General features: G+C 45.8%; 1 protein-coding gene across 2 annotated transcripts in view; it reads left to right on the forward strand.

Moving 5' to 3' along the window:
* Nucleotides 1-9,249: 9,249 nt before the first annotated feature.
* Nucleotides 9,250-16,823, forward strand: part of GABRG2 (gamma-aminobutyric acid type A receptor subunit gamma2) — a 553,433-nt gene continuing 545,859 nt past the window's right edge. For both annotated transcript variants that reach the window (XM_086931400.1, XM_086931401.1), the window contains exon 1: nucleotides 9,250-9,683. In XM_086931400.1, the coding sequence (XP_086787526.1) occupies nucleotides 9,586-9,683 (98 nt within the window). In that variant the 5' untranslated portion in view covers nucleotides 9,250-9,585. The remainder of the gene's footprint in view (nucleotides 9,684-16,823) is intronic.

Raw genomic sequence — 16,823 nt, forward strand, 5'->3', positions numbered from 1 at the left:
TAAGTGTTTGTGTAACTTACCAGATCCTGTGTTTTCTGCACTGTGATAACCCACCCCTGCCTTTAGGATCTAAAAGGAATACGTAGAAAAGTTATGTTACCTGAGCAAAAGGATTATTTACTTTCATATATTTAAGTTGTTTACATATAGTTACTGTAGCATCCAGCTACTAATTAATGACAGACACAGACTGTACTATCACAGAGCCTTTATTCCTTACTTCTGCCTTCGACCTCGTCCCTACACTAACTGCCCTCTGAGCGTCTCCTTGGCTCCTCCTGTTCCTGTTCCTCCCCCTAGCTCCACCCCAACCACTAGACTGCATCACTATATTACATCTCCCCCTTTGTTAGCAAAATAAACTTAGCGTCCAACATATTTATAGTTCCTTGGTCAGCCACACGGGTCTGCAGGTCGCACGTTTAAGCTATGGAGACGCATATCCGTTTCCGTGGTGTGGCTTTCTATTGCCTTGACAAGAGTCTCCTTGATGACAGGAGTGCATCTTTGAAATTGCAAAATGTCTCGTGTGATCTTCTTGTTCTCAGATTCGTGGCGGCTTCCAATAAGCTTCTGGGTTATCCACTCGTCTTCATCTTCTGAGGCGGTCATAATTGCCCCACGTGAGGTGACTGTGACGGGCTCAGCTTGATGTCGGCAGCCTGTCTTCCTTCTTGGCTTTTGTTCGATTGACGCTCGATCTCCTTCAAGAGCGAATGTCGTTCTGGTTCTCTTCAGAGCACCCACGGGTGATTTTGCGTCTCTTTGTCTTGTCCAGTCGAGGGCAACACTGTCCTCCTGTTCAAGGTCATGCATGCCAGACAGTAAGGCAATGTCTGAACGAGTCATCCTCGTTTGGTCCGGGGACTCATTTGCGGCCTCTGGTTGTCTCACCCACTCCCACTCGCGTTTAAGACTGATGAACCCTTTGACTATCTGGGCAGGTGCATGTTCCTCTCTCATCCGATGATGATCCGTCTCTGTCACCACGTCTTGCCTTCCTTGCAGAGTGACTGGATAGTCCTTTCTCATCTGGTGTGTAATGTCCCTTATATCAGTTTTCATTCGGTAGGTCCTTTGGGTCAGCCTTGCTGACCCCATCAGGGGTGATGGTATATTCTTTATGTCGTGATATGCCTGCAGCTAACATGACAGGTTGTCTTGTGAGGGGATTGAGTCTTCAGAGACATTGGTGTGAGATAGGTTGCTCTTGATGGGAAGAATGTCCTTTGGTTCTATGGTGTGTTCGGGTGGTTGATGCCATGGCCATTGTCGGGACCATGACTCAATCGACTCACAGGATTGGACAGACACGCTTTCTGAATCAGAGGAGTCTTTTGTCGATTTCCAGGATCGGACAGACATGCTTTCTGAATCAGAGGAGTCTTTTGTCGATTTCCTTTGAGAACGTTCCTTTGAGAGTGTTTTGAATGGTAGATTTCTGAAATGGGTAGGCCGTGACGAGTTGCTTTTCAAGTTGGAGTTATCTTTGGGATGTTTCTCCAAGTACCTTTCTAGAAGTGTCTTCAGTGTCATTTCCTTGGAGAAGTTGTTTGATAACCACGTGCTTGTTTCTTGTGTTTGATCCCAGGGTATTTCATCTTTGCCTGTCTCGCATGATGGTAATGACCTCCTCTCAGTCTCCTCATTATCTCGGATGTCATGGATGTGTTTGTCTTCCCCTTTTTGGTGTCTGAGTGAATCAGTCTGTCTTATGCGATCTGTTTCTTCTTCCCGCTTGTGTGGTGCACTAACATCTGTGCTACGGGTGTGGTCGTGTACCGAGTTCCAGTGTTGACATGACTGGTCCAGTCTTCTATAGTTTGCCTTTCTTGCGCCTTTGTTGGGCAGGGTGTCATCTGGGCTATTGGTGTGATCTGTCCTACTTGACACTTCATCTGCTTCAGAATCATTTGCACCATGCGTTGAATGACTCCTTGAGGTTGAATAACTCCTTGAGGTTGTATCAGTGAAGCTATCACACTCCTGGATCATCCTGGTCCTTTGTGTTGTTGACTCAGAGTCTTTCATGTCACTTTGCTCTCTCCCGTTTTCTTGACTCTGGTCTGCCTTCACCCTCCCTCTTTCTGGGTTTGCTTGTTTCTTGAGCTTTATTGGTGTCTTTACGTCTTGCACTCGGGTGCAGATCGTTAAATATTTCCCTTGCTTTGATCAGCTCTCCAACTTCGGCCTTCCTGATGATTTCCTTTAGTGACCAATGCCCTCGAAGGATCTTGCGCTTCGTGTTAGGATTTGAGCAGCCTTCGATTATCTGGAGCCGAACTGCTTCCTCATTTGTAAAGGTGTTGAAGTGGCAGCATTGTACCAGACTTTGCAACCGGGTGATGAATTTTGGCAATGGTTCTCCTGGTTCCTGCCGTGTTGTGTTGAAGGCGATACGATCATGATCTACGTCTGCCTGTCTGTTGAAATAGGCACGTAGCTTCTCTTGAAGTCTTTCATAGGTCTCTGTGTCCCTTTTAGAAAATGTTCTGACTAAGCGTCGGCCCTCATGACCCACCAGCTGGAGGAGTAGTATCAGACATTTTCCATCTCTTTGTTCACCGATTGCGTCAAGAAAATTGTCCAGTGATTCCACCCACCGGTTCCATTTGGGACCCAAACTCTGACTGTCAGTCTGCATCACTGGGGGTGGTACTTCAATGCAGGTATTGGACCGGTGGGTTGCTTTTACCACCACCATGAGGGAGGAAAGATTTTGTCTGCTACCGTCGGAGGATTGTTCACTTTGCTTCCTGTCTTATTTGCTGACCTTCTTCGGCCGAGATCCTGTGTGAAGGTTCGCCACTCCTGGGTGACAACTGTATTCTGTCCGCCCTTAGCACGACTGTCTCTGTAGGCTTCAATGAGTTAGGCTTGGATTTCCTGATTTTGAAATGGCCACCACTCAGATGCTCCATACGTGACTCGTGGCTCAGCAACTTCCCTCTTTCGTTAGGGTGGCCTGCTAGCTGCAGGTAATTTGAGGCTCTTCTGCGATGATACGTGACGCCATTGACAGTTCGTTCTTGCGTTTCTTTTCGGCCTAGCAGAGGTTATCCAGTGGTTTCAATGATGAGAGAAGGCTTCCTTGATATTCGTTTACTCGTGCTTCTGGATCATTTGATTTCTTAGCTCTTCTTACTGTTGATCATTTATCTTCGCGTGGTGCGGTAGGTTTACTTCGGTACTTGCCTTTGCTCGTGTTTGTTACGTTCAGGATCTGTATTTGCTTGGTGCATTCAGGATGTGCACTTGCTTGTGCTCGCTGACTTCGGGACTTGTATTTGTCCATGCTTGGTATGTTCGGGTCTGTATTGGGTCGTGCTTGTAGCGTTTTGGATTTGCATTTGCTTGTGTTAGTTTCATTTGAGATTTGTGTGGGCTTGTGCTTGTTTACATCAAGGCTTGCATTTGCTCGGGCTTGTTTATACTTGAAGCATGTGCTTGCTTGTGCTTGTTCTCAGTGTATCTCTTGCACTTGCCAGTGCTTGTTGTGTTTATTGACACTTTTGTTCCTTTCACTTCATGTTGCTCTTGCTCGTGCTTGTTTATATTCAGTTCGATCTTCGCTTGTTACTGGTACTTGCTTGGGCTTGGTGCGTTGTAAATCTTGCCTTTGCCAGTGCTCGTTGTTAACAGTCACTTTTGTTCATTCCCCGTCTGGTCACTTGTATTAGTGCTTGTTTGTGTTTACTGTTGTCTTTATTTGTATTTTGCATTTGCTTATGCTCATTTTGTTACTTTTCTTGCGTTCGCTTATGCTTATTCTATTGCACTTCTTGTACTTGCTTGTGCTTGTGTACTCGTTTCATCTCTTGCCTTAGCTTGTGCTTGCTTTTTTATTTCCCTTTTGCATTTACTCGGGTTTGTTAATTTTGCTCTCTTGCAGTCGCTCGTGTTTGTTTACTTTACTGTTGTCCTTACTTGTGCTTGTTTGACTTTAATCTTGCTTCTGCTCGTGCTTATTTTCTTATTCTATCCCTTGCATCTGCATGTGCTTATTCTGTTTGCTATTGCCAGTGCTTGTTCATTGTTGGCTACTTGCATTTATCAGTGCTTGTTTATTTTGCATTTACCGATGCTTGTTTAATTACAGTTGTCAGTGCTTGTTTATTATGTGCGCCAATACTTGTTTCCTATGTTTGCCACTGCTTGTTTTATTATGTGCGCCAATGCTTGTTGCTTGTCTTTGTCAATTCTCATTTCCAAACTCTGCTTGCCTGACTTTAGGATGGCCGCCCTGGATCCCTGACAGGGGATGGGAGCAAAACTGCCTGACTCTAAGATGGCCGCTGTAGTGGAAATCTCGTTTCCGCCGAGATTTAGCTCTTTCTGCTGATTCCAAGCCGATGTTCACTCACCTGACCGATGGCAGGCAAACAGGACGCTCGTGGAGGCCAGGACCACTGCTCCTCAACGCAGATGAGTCTCGAGACGCTTCTTGGGACACAGGTAGGACCGGGGTGGGCTCCGGTCCTCGGTGTCTTTTTCTCTTCAGTCTTGCGCTGATCCTCTTCGAAGCTGGGGTAGGCACCCAGACTTCAGTGCTTCTCTAGCGCTCACAACGGCCACGCTCACAACGACTTTCCGATTGTAGAGCCTCGGCCAGGGACGCGCTGCCAGAGCTCCTCCCGCTCACGGCCCGTGCTTCACGAACAGACAGCAATGCAGGGCACTATCGTCGCGACGGCGACTCAAACCTATTAGGCTTCCACACTGGATCTAGATATCGCTCGGGAGGTATTGCACTTGCACAGCACTACCATCCCACCCTCGTCGCCAGTAGTAGCATCCTGCTACTAATTAATGACAGACACAGGCTGTACTTTCACAGAGCCTTTATTCCTTACTTCTGCCTTCGACCTCGTCCCTACACTAACTGCCCTCTGAGCGTCTCCTTGGCTCCTCCTGTTCCTGTTCCTCCCCCTAGCTCCACCCCAAACACTAGACTGCATCACTATATTACAGTTACTTGGGGCTTTTCCATGAGAAACACAGGGTGAAGAGGTAGGCACACATATAGATTCATGCATATAATAGTCTCTCTTACTCAAAGGGTCCTTTCATTACATTACGTTATTCTCTTTTTTTAGTGTCACACATAAGCCTTAATCACAGTTATATTACTACCCAGTCATTGAAGAAGGGAGATCATAAGGTAGGGTATAACGAAATACAGGAAAAACAGACAAACTAATATAGTTTCTGTTCTTTCATTTATGCATTAACTCTTTTCCAGCCCACAGCCTCTTGACTTGTCCTGGCGAATCCACTGGTTATTTGAGTTACGACGTGGAGTTTCTTCCCCTTTTCCCTTGTTTTGTTTCTCTTCTACTCTGGGTTATCATTGTTACCTCGATATTGTCAGGTGCAATAGGTGACTTCGAGAAGTTGTGGATCTTACTACAAATCCATGACATTCCTGCGGAAACATTGGTAAGATTCTTACATTCCATCCATGAAGATGCAATGATAGGGGCTTTGTCACTTCCTCTTTCTAATGAATATACAAAGAGTACTCCCCACACTGGGCCATAGTTATCATTAGCAACCACACTGCTTTAAGTGGGATGAAAAAACTGGGGGTCACTCAAAGGGCGTGGCCAAAGTATTTTAGGGCGTGGCTTTAAAATACGTCAACTAAAAATCTGTGCATAGCACACTGTGCCGCCCGACACGTATTTTGCTGTTTCTGTCATTGCACTAAGATATATGATACAAGTAACATCATACCTACAACAAGTCAGGACTATTGGCTTTGTCAATGGTTGTTAGTTGCGTAAGCTAAATAAGCAGTAACTATGGCTTGCATATAATATTGAAGAAGCTTACACTTAAAGCCCTTGTGACACCACGACAATGTTGCTGCTCCCGCGTTTCAAAAAGAGAAACGAAATCCAGAGAGAAAATTACTCTTTAAAGGATTTCCATTCCCTGCTCACCTGGCATGACGTCATGTCGTAACTACTCCACTAGTGAGAAGTGAGCAGTGTAAGCCTTCACACATCCGTGTGCCTGCTGTCACTGCAGTCCGGGGAAAAACACACCGCCTGTGCCAGGACACAAAACAGAGCCCGATAGAGACCCGTTTTAGGCCCCCTTTAAAAAACTGCCGGTGCTCAGTACCGGTGAGACCCGGCCCACTTAAAGCCCTGAGTAACCAGTTTAACATCCCCACACGAACCTATTATGCTAAATAAATATATACAGTGCATAATAATTAACTTCAATATTATTTGTTTAAAACTCAAACTTGGTGCTTTGAAGCAGTACTGTACTAGTTTAATCACTATTAAACTATCATACAATAGCAACAGGTATAACATAAGGTATACAGAAATTAAGTCTGCCAGCGGTTAACACGTTTACAATATCACTTTCTGGAATGTGCTAACAAGGTTTGTTTGCTTCCTTTAAAGCTGTGCATTGTTTATTTCCATATGCTGGGCATTTTGCCCATCTACGCATTAGGGAAACATACTCTAATGGATTCATAAATACTTTATATCGAAGCTGAAAATTATGTACATCACATAAGTGGCTCCTTGCAGTAACATCCAGGAAGTACAGAGAGACCTCAATTCACTGCCACTGCATCATTAGCCAGGTATAATTCATGCATACTTATACAAATCCACCATTTACAATTGAGAATATAGAGTACCACGTGCCTAAATAACTTAGAAGCAGATCTATGTTAGTTATTTGTAAGCAGTGTGTCATAAACAGATCAGAGGGGTGGTGTTTTGTGTATGAGTCAGATGTCTTAATTTGGCCCAATGGTACAATTATTTCCCCATGGCACACTGCCAGTTTATAAACATACTTCTAATCTTGATGCCCTACATTATCTCTACACGAGGTTTTGTTTCAACCTGTACAGGCCCTCTTTCCACTTCCCCCTTCATCTCACTGCTTTTGAGGTGCTCCTCGTTGATGCATCTTTGCATCACTAAGTGTCTTCCATCTCAGCCTCTGTAACCATGACAACGCATCTTCGGCAGGCAGAGAACTCACTGAGGCTTGCGAGTGGTACAGCACCAAAAGAGTGTCGCACCGAAGGCGCGTTGGAGTCTGGGAACAGTCTAGCCCATAGCGCCCCTCCCACTCCCAACAAGTAAGGAAGGACTGACTGGTTACCTGGACACATCCATGCTTCCTATCCTTACTCTCCTATCTGCAAAGAAGCTAAATAATGGATTGTTTCTGCTTCTCCGTCAAGCTAGGACTGCCTGATTTCGAAGACCATGGTTGCTATAGCAAGCAATAGTATCCAATGTACTCTTTTTAGGTTGACAGGAGGGTATAGCAGATAAAATCACTTACATTCAGTTAATAGTCTTTTCTTCTTGATTCACACTAGACCTTCCTTCATCACAATGAAATAATAGCATTCCTTACATGTAGCATTGACGCGAAAATACATGTATATAGAGCAGTACGAAGTAAATCTAGGCAAAAGTGCATATGTGTACCCTAACTTCCGAAGAATGAGGATACATAGCTAGGTAGATAGGTTTTGGCCATTGTAATATTTATTCAAGATCACAAAACAATAATGTCACCATCTTCACTTTTAATAAAAAATGTAATTTGGAAGCCATGCTCAGCATCGTTTATCTGAGTCATGAAGGCTAGCGAGCAGTGTCTTGCTTGAGATTTGAACTCTGCAGTATGTTGAAACAATAGTCGTTTTAATCTTGTTGTATTTGTAATTTCATGGAAATAGCAAGCAATACAAATAGGATAATTGTGCGATTTTGCTTTTCCCAATTGTTTGCACCTTATTTCATTTAGGGCTGGTGTATCTTGCAATGCCAGGAACTTTACTTGATCTGGCATCTTGGAACCCTAGGCATTGTTCCTGCCTTGTTATTCACCCTGTTCATGAATTATCTGGGGTTTGGTGACCCAAAACCATATAACCTTGCACTAGCATCAAATTGCAGCACAACAACCATTTTGCTCATTAAAGTTTGAAAATGCTCTTGTTTGCACTGCATTGTATCGAGTGGCATATTTTAGCAGCGCATGATTCCTCAGACTAAAACTTAGTATCGTTGATTATTTACCAAAAAACAAAGATCTCGTAATTGAAATAAGCTGTATGCTATCCGCTGTGATTATGTTGACATTACTTGCAAAACACAACTCCTATTTGTAATCTTACAAGTAGTTGAAATCCAAAATTCACAGGAATAACATTTCTGTGAATTATTGAAAATGTTCATGGCTGCGCTAGAAACCAAAGTCAACCTTGGTGAAAATGTTTAACCCGGCGATACACTTCAGAATGCCATGACTAATTTGGAACCTGGTAGCTTTCATGGTTAGTTGCCAATGCCATGGATGCTCATCTAGCTCTGTCTATTTTCTAAATTTGAGTATGTATGTATAATGCAAATACATGACTGTAGGTAAATATTTATATCTTTAAACATGGATAGATAGATAGATAGATAGATAGATAGATAGATAGATAGATAGATAGATAGATAGATAGATAGATAGATAGATAGATAGATAGATAGATAGATAGATAGATAGATAGATAGATAGATAGATAGATAGATACTTCTATTGATGGCTCATTGAATGGATGTCCATCCAGTTCTGAAAGCCATACCATAAGTTGCAGCCCTCTGTCAGAATGATGGAGCGGCACGAACCGCAGAAAATATTTTAATGTGTGTGTTAATACATATCTGTAGGCACATATAAGTCGATTTAAATAAATTTAGATAGGTCTCTAAATGCACATGTATGTGTGTGTGTGTGTGTGTGTATGTATATATATATATATATATATATATATATATATATATATATATATATATATATATATATATATATATATATACAATGTTACACTTCTAGATGTACATATTACTGTGTATACTGCACACAACTATTTATATATGCACATGCTTTAATGTACATCCACATACATATTTGCATTAATTACATATGGTATTTTTTTCTTCCAGTCAAACTGAAGTGCAGATTCCTCATCAAAATGAAAGCTTCCCAAACATGCAATTTCCAAGACAGTCACCTATTTTTCGAAAGCCAGCCTCTTCGCCACTAATAATGCTGCCAGCCTCTGGTTGGAGCTGGGCAAATGGCACTCCAATATGCAGCCTGATCTATGTTTTAATCAAAGGGTGAGCTGACACACCACGCATGTCTTAATCTGAGCCTGAGCAACGTGCATCCCCTCCACTTTGACCTCCCAGTTAATCTGCATTCAGGCAGAAGCTCGTGTTGCTCTCCCTGGCAGATTTTTCCTGTGTGTGTTTTCCTCCTGCCTGCATTTTTTCCTCCCCTCGATCGCTCCCTCCTCTCGCTCGTGGCTGCTCCTGGAGTGGTCCGGCAGCGGTGCCTTGCCTGAGCTGAGCCTGAGCATCTCGTCGCTTGATCTAGAGAGAGGGGCGCCTGCGAGGATCGGATGCCTGCCCCTTGAATATTAATCCAGGCACCATGCAGCAGCATCACAACCGCTGTACCTAGTGAGGGAGGGAGGGGGACTGCTTCACCGGCAACAAAGGAGGAAGAGGAAGTGTGTGTGGGGCCGAGAGGAAGATGAGGAGTCCTCCAAAACGGAGCACTCTGGTGACGGATCTGGCGTTTTTCAGCACGATGGTCCTGCGGGCTCTGCTGCTCCTCTCCCTCGTCCATTGGTAAGAGCATCTTTGCATCCTAATGTCGCTTTCGTGGGGGGAAGGGCGGAGGCGGGGGGTCTGCAGCCTTGTAAAAGGGGGAAACGGGTGATGAGCAGCTGTGCTGACATGCAGGGGTGTGAATCTGAGCAGTGGCGATCTGTTATGTGGCAAATGGTTTCTATGTATATAGCAGGGCTGTGAGGGAGACGATGCACTGTGTACAATCGCCTGGCCCTTGCAGATGTGCTGCTGTGCTGGCTGTAGAGATATGTGGTCCGTGACTGCCCGTAGTATGTGAGGGAGGGATAACATCAGCAATGGCACTGCTGTGTTTTGTGGTGTGCTTCGTTCGTCGCACCACTCCATTGTGGATATGTTGTGACCCCCCCTCCTGCATCCCAAAAACCGGTCTGCACAGGTACTCCTGCAGGATAGGCAGCGCATTGGTATTATTGTCATCTTAGGCGGGAGGAGGGGGAACTCAGGATTTCAGCACCAAGAACAGCGATTTCATTTCCGTAAAAGCTGTGCACCGACTGTCGATACATAGTATTTGTTTGAGTAGGGCCACTGAGGGCACGGCCCGTTGCAGCGCGTCTCAATTGAAGCGTGTATGTGTGTGTGTTTGTAAATGTGTGTGGGGGTGTATGTGATCGCTGCACGTATTCATTCATGAGGGGAGTGGCGTTTGTGGACATCAACTCTGCTCCTCTTATAGCAAATTTCGATGTACAGGTGCAAACATTGTTGGCTTGTATAGTAAACAAGCACATCCTTAATGTTCAAAGATGGAAGGCACCTTACTGTGTCCATAGCCTGCCTGCACGACGTGCTTGCTGTGTGTTCATGTGGAGAGGCAGGAATACTCCCACTGCAGTGATAATAATTATGCTGAAACTGACATTTTAGCACAGTGTGTGGAATGTGCTGTTAACAGAGTTTTAAGGATGGACGTGATGCAATGCTAACTATGGGGTCTGCTCACTTTTCGCATAGGCCAAGGGTGTCCCAATATACACTACCTCTGTGGTCACTAATGCAACTAGCTAAAACGCTCGATTTACCTCTACATTATTTATATTTTGGCCAACCTATGAAATTAGATCAGTTGGTGACTAAATCACCCTCTACCACACTACCATGCTCTGCCCAAGTGAAAGACAGGCCGACGCTCAAGTTTCACAGTACTGGCCATAGGCTCTTTGCAACCATTTCTGGAATTCCTTGAGTGGGAACACATGCTTAGACGTGCAGTGACGTCAGTGAGTAGTTCCCCGAGGCCAAACTCATCCCTGGAAATATCTCTGTGGCAGGCATGTGAAGAGCGGATATAGCGCCTAACAATTGCCAATTTGTCAGAAAGGCGTTTCTTCTCCCCCACCCCCTAAACATGATTTTAAAATTGTTGTGTTGGGGGCATGTGGACTCTTATGAGACATACACCATTCAGGTATCAGCACTTTCAATAACGTGTTCCTTATAAGGCACCATCATATTAATAATGGAGTAGCCCACGTGATGCACTTTATATGTTTCCAAATTCATGTTGGCTTTACGAGATGGACGCCCACAGATGATTCAGTTGCCATTCTTTATTCAAGGAACTGGAATGCATTTTATATTGTCAGTTTCCACCTTAAATATGTGGTTCAGTTCAATTACCAACCCAGAGCCTTTCTGAAAATCACGCACGCCTGGTTTCACTTTGAAATTGCAGACATCTTGGCTGACAATTTTGAACACGCACAGGAACAAGACTGCAGACATGTGCGATGAAAGAGCCATTCAAGATGGCAGCCCCCGTCCCCTTCAGTTTGCAGTGTTGGAAGCTGCCGGGTCAATAAGTATCTTTTGTTTCTAAAAACCTGAAAGGAATTTGCATTTGAAATGCAGTAAACACTGCCAGCGCCGCTTCAGAATGAAGTGCCCGCTGAGTGTTAATCACCCTGACACATGGACTTCTCTGTAAACAGCACTATAATAGGGTGACAGAAGCATCCTTCTTCTTTGCCGGAGGCAGGAACCCACCACAAATGGATGGAGTTCTCTGTGTTCAAGACAGAAGGGATGAATGCTCATCTAAGCTTACGTTTAAAAAAAAAAGTTTAAATCATGTAGTTCCCATTCACGGAGAAGTCAATGCAGAAAACTTTCTGACCAGTTCAGAGGTTTCCAGTGAAACTATGAGATGTATTTACTGCGTGTCTAATCATGTGGACATCTTTATTTTAAATCATTCTCTCGCAAGTGCTCAGTGCTGTACCGAACTCCTGAAATAAATACATAAGCACACAAACAAATGCACACATACATAAATACACGGATACAAATGTGTTTTCCTGGCCAAAGGCTGCTCGTGAATGAAACAGGGAGATAATTATCTATTTAAGGTCGTAACTTTAAATCTTATTTTATAGGTTTTTAAGTTTATCTGATGAACACTCAGTCTGCAATTTGGCCTGTTCAGAACACTACGGAAGGCTAAAGTATGGACACGGCCAGCATATGAAATGTATGCAGGGGCTAACTCCTGAACTAGTTCAGACAGAGCTTATCAGGGGGGTATTCAGAGCCTTGCTGAACTTTAACAGGTTTATTTCCAGTCTTTGGTAGCGAGGAGATCTATTCCATAACATAACAGTTGCGCTTGGGCTAGAGGATTGCCTGCTGGTTTTGTAAGGCAGACCTCTAATGTCTGTTTGTCTGGCAGGATTGAAAGATCTTCCCCGTGTATCACACGTGCAGAAATCAGTGCAAGATATGCATTTTACCCAGATGTCAAATTATGTTGGACATTTAGGAACGGTGTTCTTATTGCAATGTACAAAATACTTAAAAGCATTTCTCAGTGCAAGAAGTTTAGTTTAACCAATTCCAATGGTCAATTTTGGATGTACGATGAACTAAAATGCCATTGAAGATGTCATGTTTACACAGGAGTGAGGAGGCACGGAGTCATGACTTGTATCACACAGTTGGGGCATATGAGCTTTTGGGGTAGTTTGGTAGGGAGGTTTGTCTGTAGGGACTAGCGGACAGGTCTTATTTGTGTGGTGTGCTTCTGGGTAGGCCTCAGATGCTGGTTTTCTGCTGTTCATGAATGCCAATAAAGGTTGTCAATTTAAATTTGATTTATTATCCATTTAAGTTTCTTTTGTTGAACACTCAATCTTCTTTATGGCCTCTTCAGAACACTAAAGAATGCTAAAATATGGACACCTCATGCTAAATATGTCTGATGGTGCAGTCACAGCAAAATGCACCATTGGAATAACTCTCTTTAGCACTGACCCTTGGCTGACAGGGCATCGAATGGCCCACCCTAACTAGGAAGGAGCTTCGAATACTGAGTCATCCATAATTTCCGCTGCTGCTCTGGTGGGGAAAGACACTCGATGTATCACCATATCCTGGCAATAACTGGTTGTTGTCTTAGCATAATATGAACGATGGCGGCTGGCATTGGGGTGTGTTGTAGGCTGCAATGATTGTTTTTACAGAAAATGCTCGTGCCATGCAGGAGGAACCCCTTTAGAGAAAACACCTTATCTTATCTTATCTTATCTTAGGTGAGATTTGTAAAGCGCACTAACGCCGAAGCTTCCTGGCGCTGGTAGACAGAGTGAGTGAATGAGGAGGGAGCGAGAGCAGTGGGATCCTAACTAAGTGAGGGGAAGAGTTTTTAACAGTTTCCTGAAGATCAGGAGGGAAGAGGAAGATCTGATTAAAAGAGGAAGAAGGTTCCAAAGGACGGGGGCTAGATAGGAAAAACGGCGGCCGCCGAATTTCTTTGTTTTGTTTTTAGGTGTAACTAGCAGATGAAGGTGGACTGAACGGAGGTTGCGTGTTGGGCAGTAAGGGTGGATGAGAGATTTCAGGAACGCTGGGCCAGGGCAGCGAAGGGCTTTAAAGGTGAGGCAAGCCACCTTGAAGGCTGCCCTTTGATCAATTGGGAGCCAATGAAGGCTGTGGAGCAGAGGCTTGGCCGATTGCCATCTGGGGATTCCATGAATCAGGCGGGCCGCTTGATTCCGGACGATTTGGAGGCGGTGTGACAGGAACTGTGGGAGACCATGGTAAATGGAATTAGAAAAGTCCAGGCGGGAGAGCATGAGTGAAATGACAGCTTGGGTGAGTGCCGCAGGGGGGAGTAAGTGACGAATTTTACGGATCCTCCGAAGCTGGTACATACAGGAAGAAACCACCGCTCCCACTTGGGCTCTGAGGGATAATTCGGCGTCAATGATTATACCCAAGCTCTTTACTGTTTTTGCAGGATCTGGGGGAGATCCCAGCTCTGGAGGCCAGAACTGCGGGCCCCAGTGAGCATGACTGAGTCCAGGGAGGAGGAGCTCAGTTTTCCCGGGGTTCAGCTTTAGTTGGTTCTGGTTCATCCAAAGTTGGATGTGAATCATGACTGCGTGGAACGTTGTGACGGCGTGAGGTGAATTGAGTGGGAGAATGATTTGTAAATCGTCGGCGTAGTTGTAGACGGTAATGTCCCATTTCTGCAGAGAGTGGATCAAAGGCCGGAGGTATAGGTTAAATAGAAGCGGTGACAGGGAGGAACCTTGAGGGACTCCGCAGGACGTGGGTTTTATTTTGGCAGTGAAGGGTCCCAGGCGGGCCGCCTGTGTTCTTCCAGTGAGAAAGGACTTAACCCACTCAAGAGCAGTACCCTGGATGCCTGCCTGTTCGGCACGGTGGAGGAGGATGTTATGGTCCACCGTGTCGAACGCGGCCGACAGATCCAGGAGAACGAGGGCCTGGGAGGATCCGACGTCCGCGTTGCTCCTGAGTGTGTCCAGGACTGCCAAGATGACGGCCTCAGTAGAGTGGGCAGGTCTGAAGCCGGCCTGGTTAGGCATGAGATGACAAGAAGATTCAATAAAATTTGACAGGCACTGGGTAACATGGGCCCTCATTAGTTTTGAGAGGTACGGAAGGAGGGAAATGGGACGATAGTTCGACGGCTCCGCGGGGTCAGCGCCAGATTTTTTAAGGAGGGGCACAAGGATGGCCTCCTTGAAGGAAGTGGAAAGAATGCCACTGCTAAGTGACCCATTGAGTAGAGGTAGGATGCAATTAGGCAGATTGAGACATATACTCCGTAGGACTGATGGTGGACAGCAGTCGTTCGGAGAGCCAGATTTCACGCGGGTGGCGAGTTCTGCTAGAGAGATAGGGTCTAAGGCAGCGAAGGTGATGAAAGTCGAGGGGTAATTGAGGGAGCTGTCCGGTAGATGAGACAGGGGGAAGGGGGGGATGGACTTTTAAATTTTTGTGATTTTTTCCAGGAAGAAAGAATTGAGGGAGTCGCATGCCTCCTGAGTGGGGGTCTGGACTGGGAGGGTCCTGTCGTCTGTGGTAAGCTCATTCAGGACTCTGAACACTTCCTTCGATTTGTTCGCCACCGACGAGATCCTGTTAGAGAAATGTTCTCTTTTAGCTAGGTTGATGGCTGCTTTATATTCTTTTCGCGCAGCCAGATAGAGCTGTCTGGCTGAGCCGGAATAATCGTGTCTCCAGGTGCGTTCTGACTGGCGCGTTTTTAATTTCTGAGCCCTGAGGTCGTCGGAGAACCACCTATGGGAGTTACGATGCCTGGTGCGGGGGAATTTAACTAAGAGAGCAAACCGGTCACTGGCCGATTCTAACCATGAACCGATGTCGTGTTCTAGTCTATCGATGTCGTTAGAGGGGTGAAGGGCAGGGCGGGTATCGGCCAGGGCAGTGAGGAAGCCCTGAGAATCTTATGTACTCCATTTCCGTGAGAGGCAACCAGCCATCGAGGGGGCGGAAGTCCGACCGGTGACAGTGATGGTGGTGTCAACTAGATTGTGGTCGGACCAGACACAAGGGAATATGTTAGGTGGAGACGAAGCCAGGTTGTAAGTCCAGATCTGGTCCAAGATGTGGCCCTTAATGTGGGTGGGTTGAGTGACTTGTTGAATAAGATTCAGACTATTGAGGGTCGCAAAGAGCTTTATTGCATGGGGGCCGGCATTGGTGTCATTGAACCAATAGTTTAGGTCGCCAAAAATGGCGAGACTAGGGTGTAGCATTAGCAGATTAGATAGCTGTTCATTCAGGATAGCGGAGAAGGATGGCATAGGATGAGGAGGCCGGTATAAGAGGAGGAAAGTGAGGGTGCCGGAGTCAGTTTGTACACTGATAAGTAAGTTCTCCACCTCAGGGAGGGGGATGGAATACGAAGAGATGGAGCTCAGGCGTTTAGACATGATGGCTGTCACCCCGCCCCCGGGCCGATCACCAGGGCGATCGGCATGGAGGATGTAATAATCAGGGGGGAAGGCAGCCAGGATATCTGGGAGGGACTCTGATGTTAACCAGGTTTCCTTGAGCAGGAGCATGTCGGGGTTAGTATTAGTTAACAAGATGAAGTTATCCTCGGAGTGTTTCACCAACGAGCGAGTGTTCAAATATGACACCCTGATGGACGTGGTGTTTCTGATCGGCGTGGCTAGTGAATTACTTCCACATGAATGATGTTGGTCAGGGCGCATAAGACCGGCTGTAAGTATGCGACGGATGGGAGTTGGGGATGGCGGAGTGGCGATGTGTTGTAAGTCTCTGAGTGATTGAGGTGAGTATGAAATAGGATGGTCAGCGGCGCGTGCCCTGGGGCCTGGCCTGGCGCGGATGGGCGCAGACGGGCTCGCCTATATCGCGCCGTCGGCGCGCCTTCGGCGCGCCCGCTGCGCTCATACACTGCGCGTCCGAGAGATGCACATTATTTATAGGGCGAGGGAGAGAGGCGTCGGGGGCGTGGCCTCGTGAAGGGGCGTGGCCTCCGTTCTCGCCCGGATGGCGGCGGGAAAAGATTGTGGATGGTGAGGGCTGCAGCAGCGTTAACTCGGCTGCGCAGGATCAACAGAGGTGCCAGAGGGCGAGTGCACACAGAATAAGGTGACAGTAATTTTAAAAGTAACAACATTTTTAAAACGAGATGGTGGGTTTCACGTCAATGTGAAGGGAGTGTAGTGTATGATGGAGTCTGTGCCCCTCAGAATCCAGTTGGGTTGATGGTTGCTGCTCCTGCCTGCCACACTGTAAATACATCCTTGTCACCCATTTGAGTGAACAGGCCTTCATGGAAGTTATGTATGAATCATGATTGAGATTTTCCAGTAAATG

The sequence above is a fragment of the Lissotriton vulgaris genome, chromosome 7 (genome assembly GCF_964263255.1).
Source record: "Lissotriton vulgaris chromosome 7, aLisVul1.2, whole genome shotgun sequence".
Classification (NCBI taxonomy): domain Eukaryota; kingdom Metazoa; phylum Chordata; class Amphibia; order Caudata; family Salamandridae; genus Lissotriton; species Lissotriton vulgaris.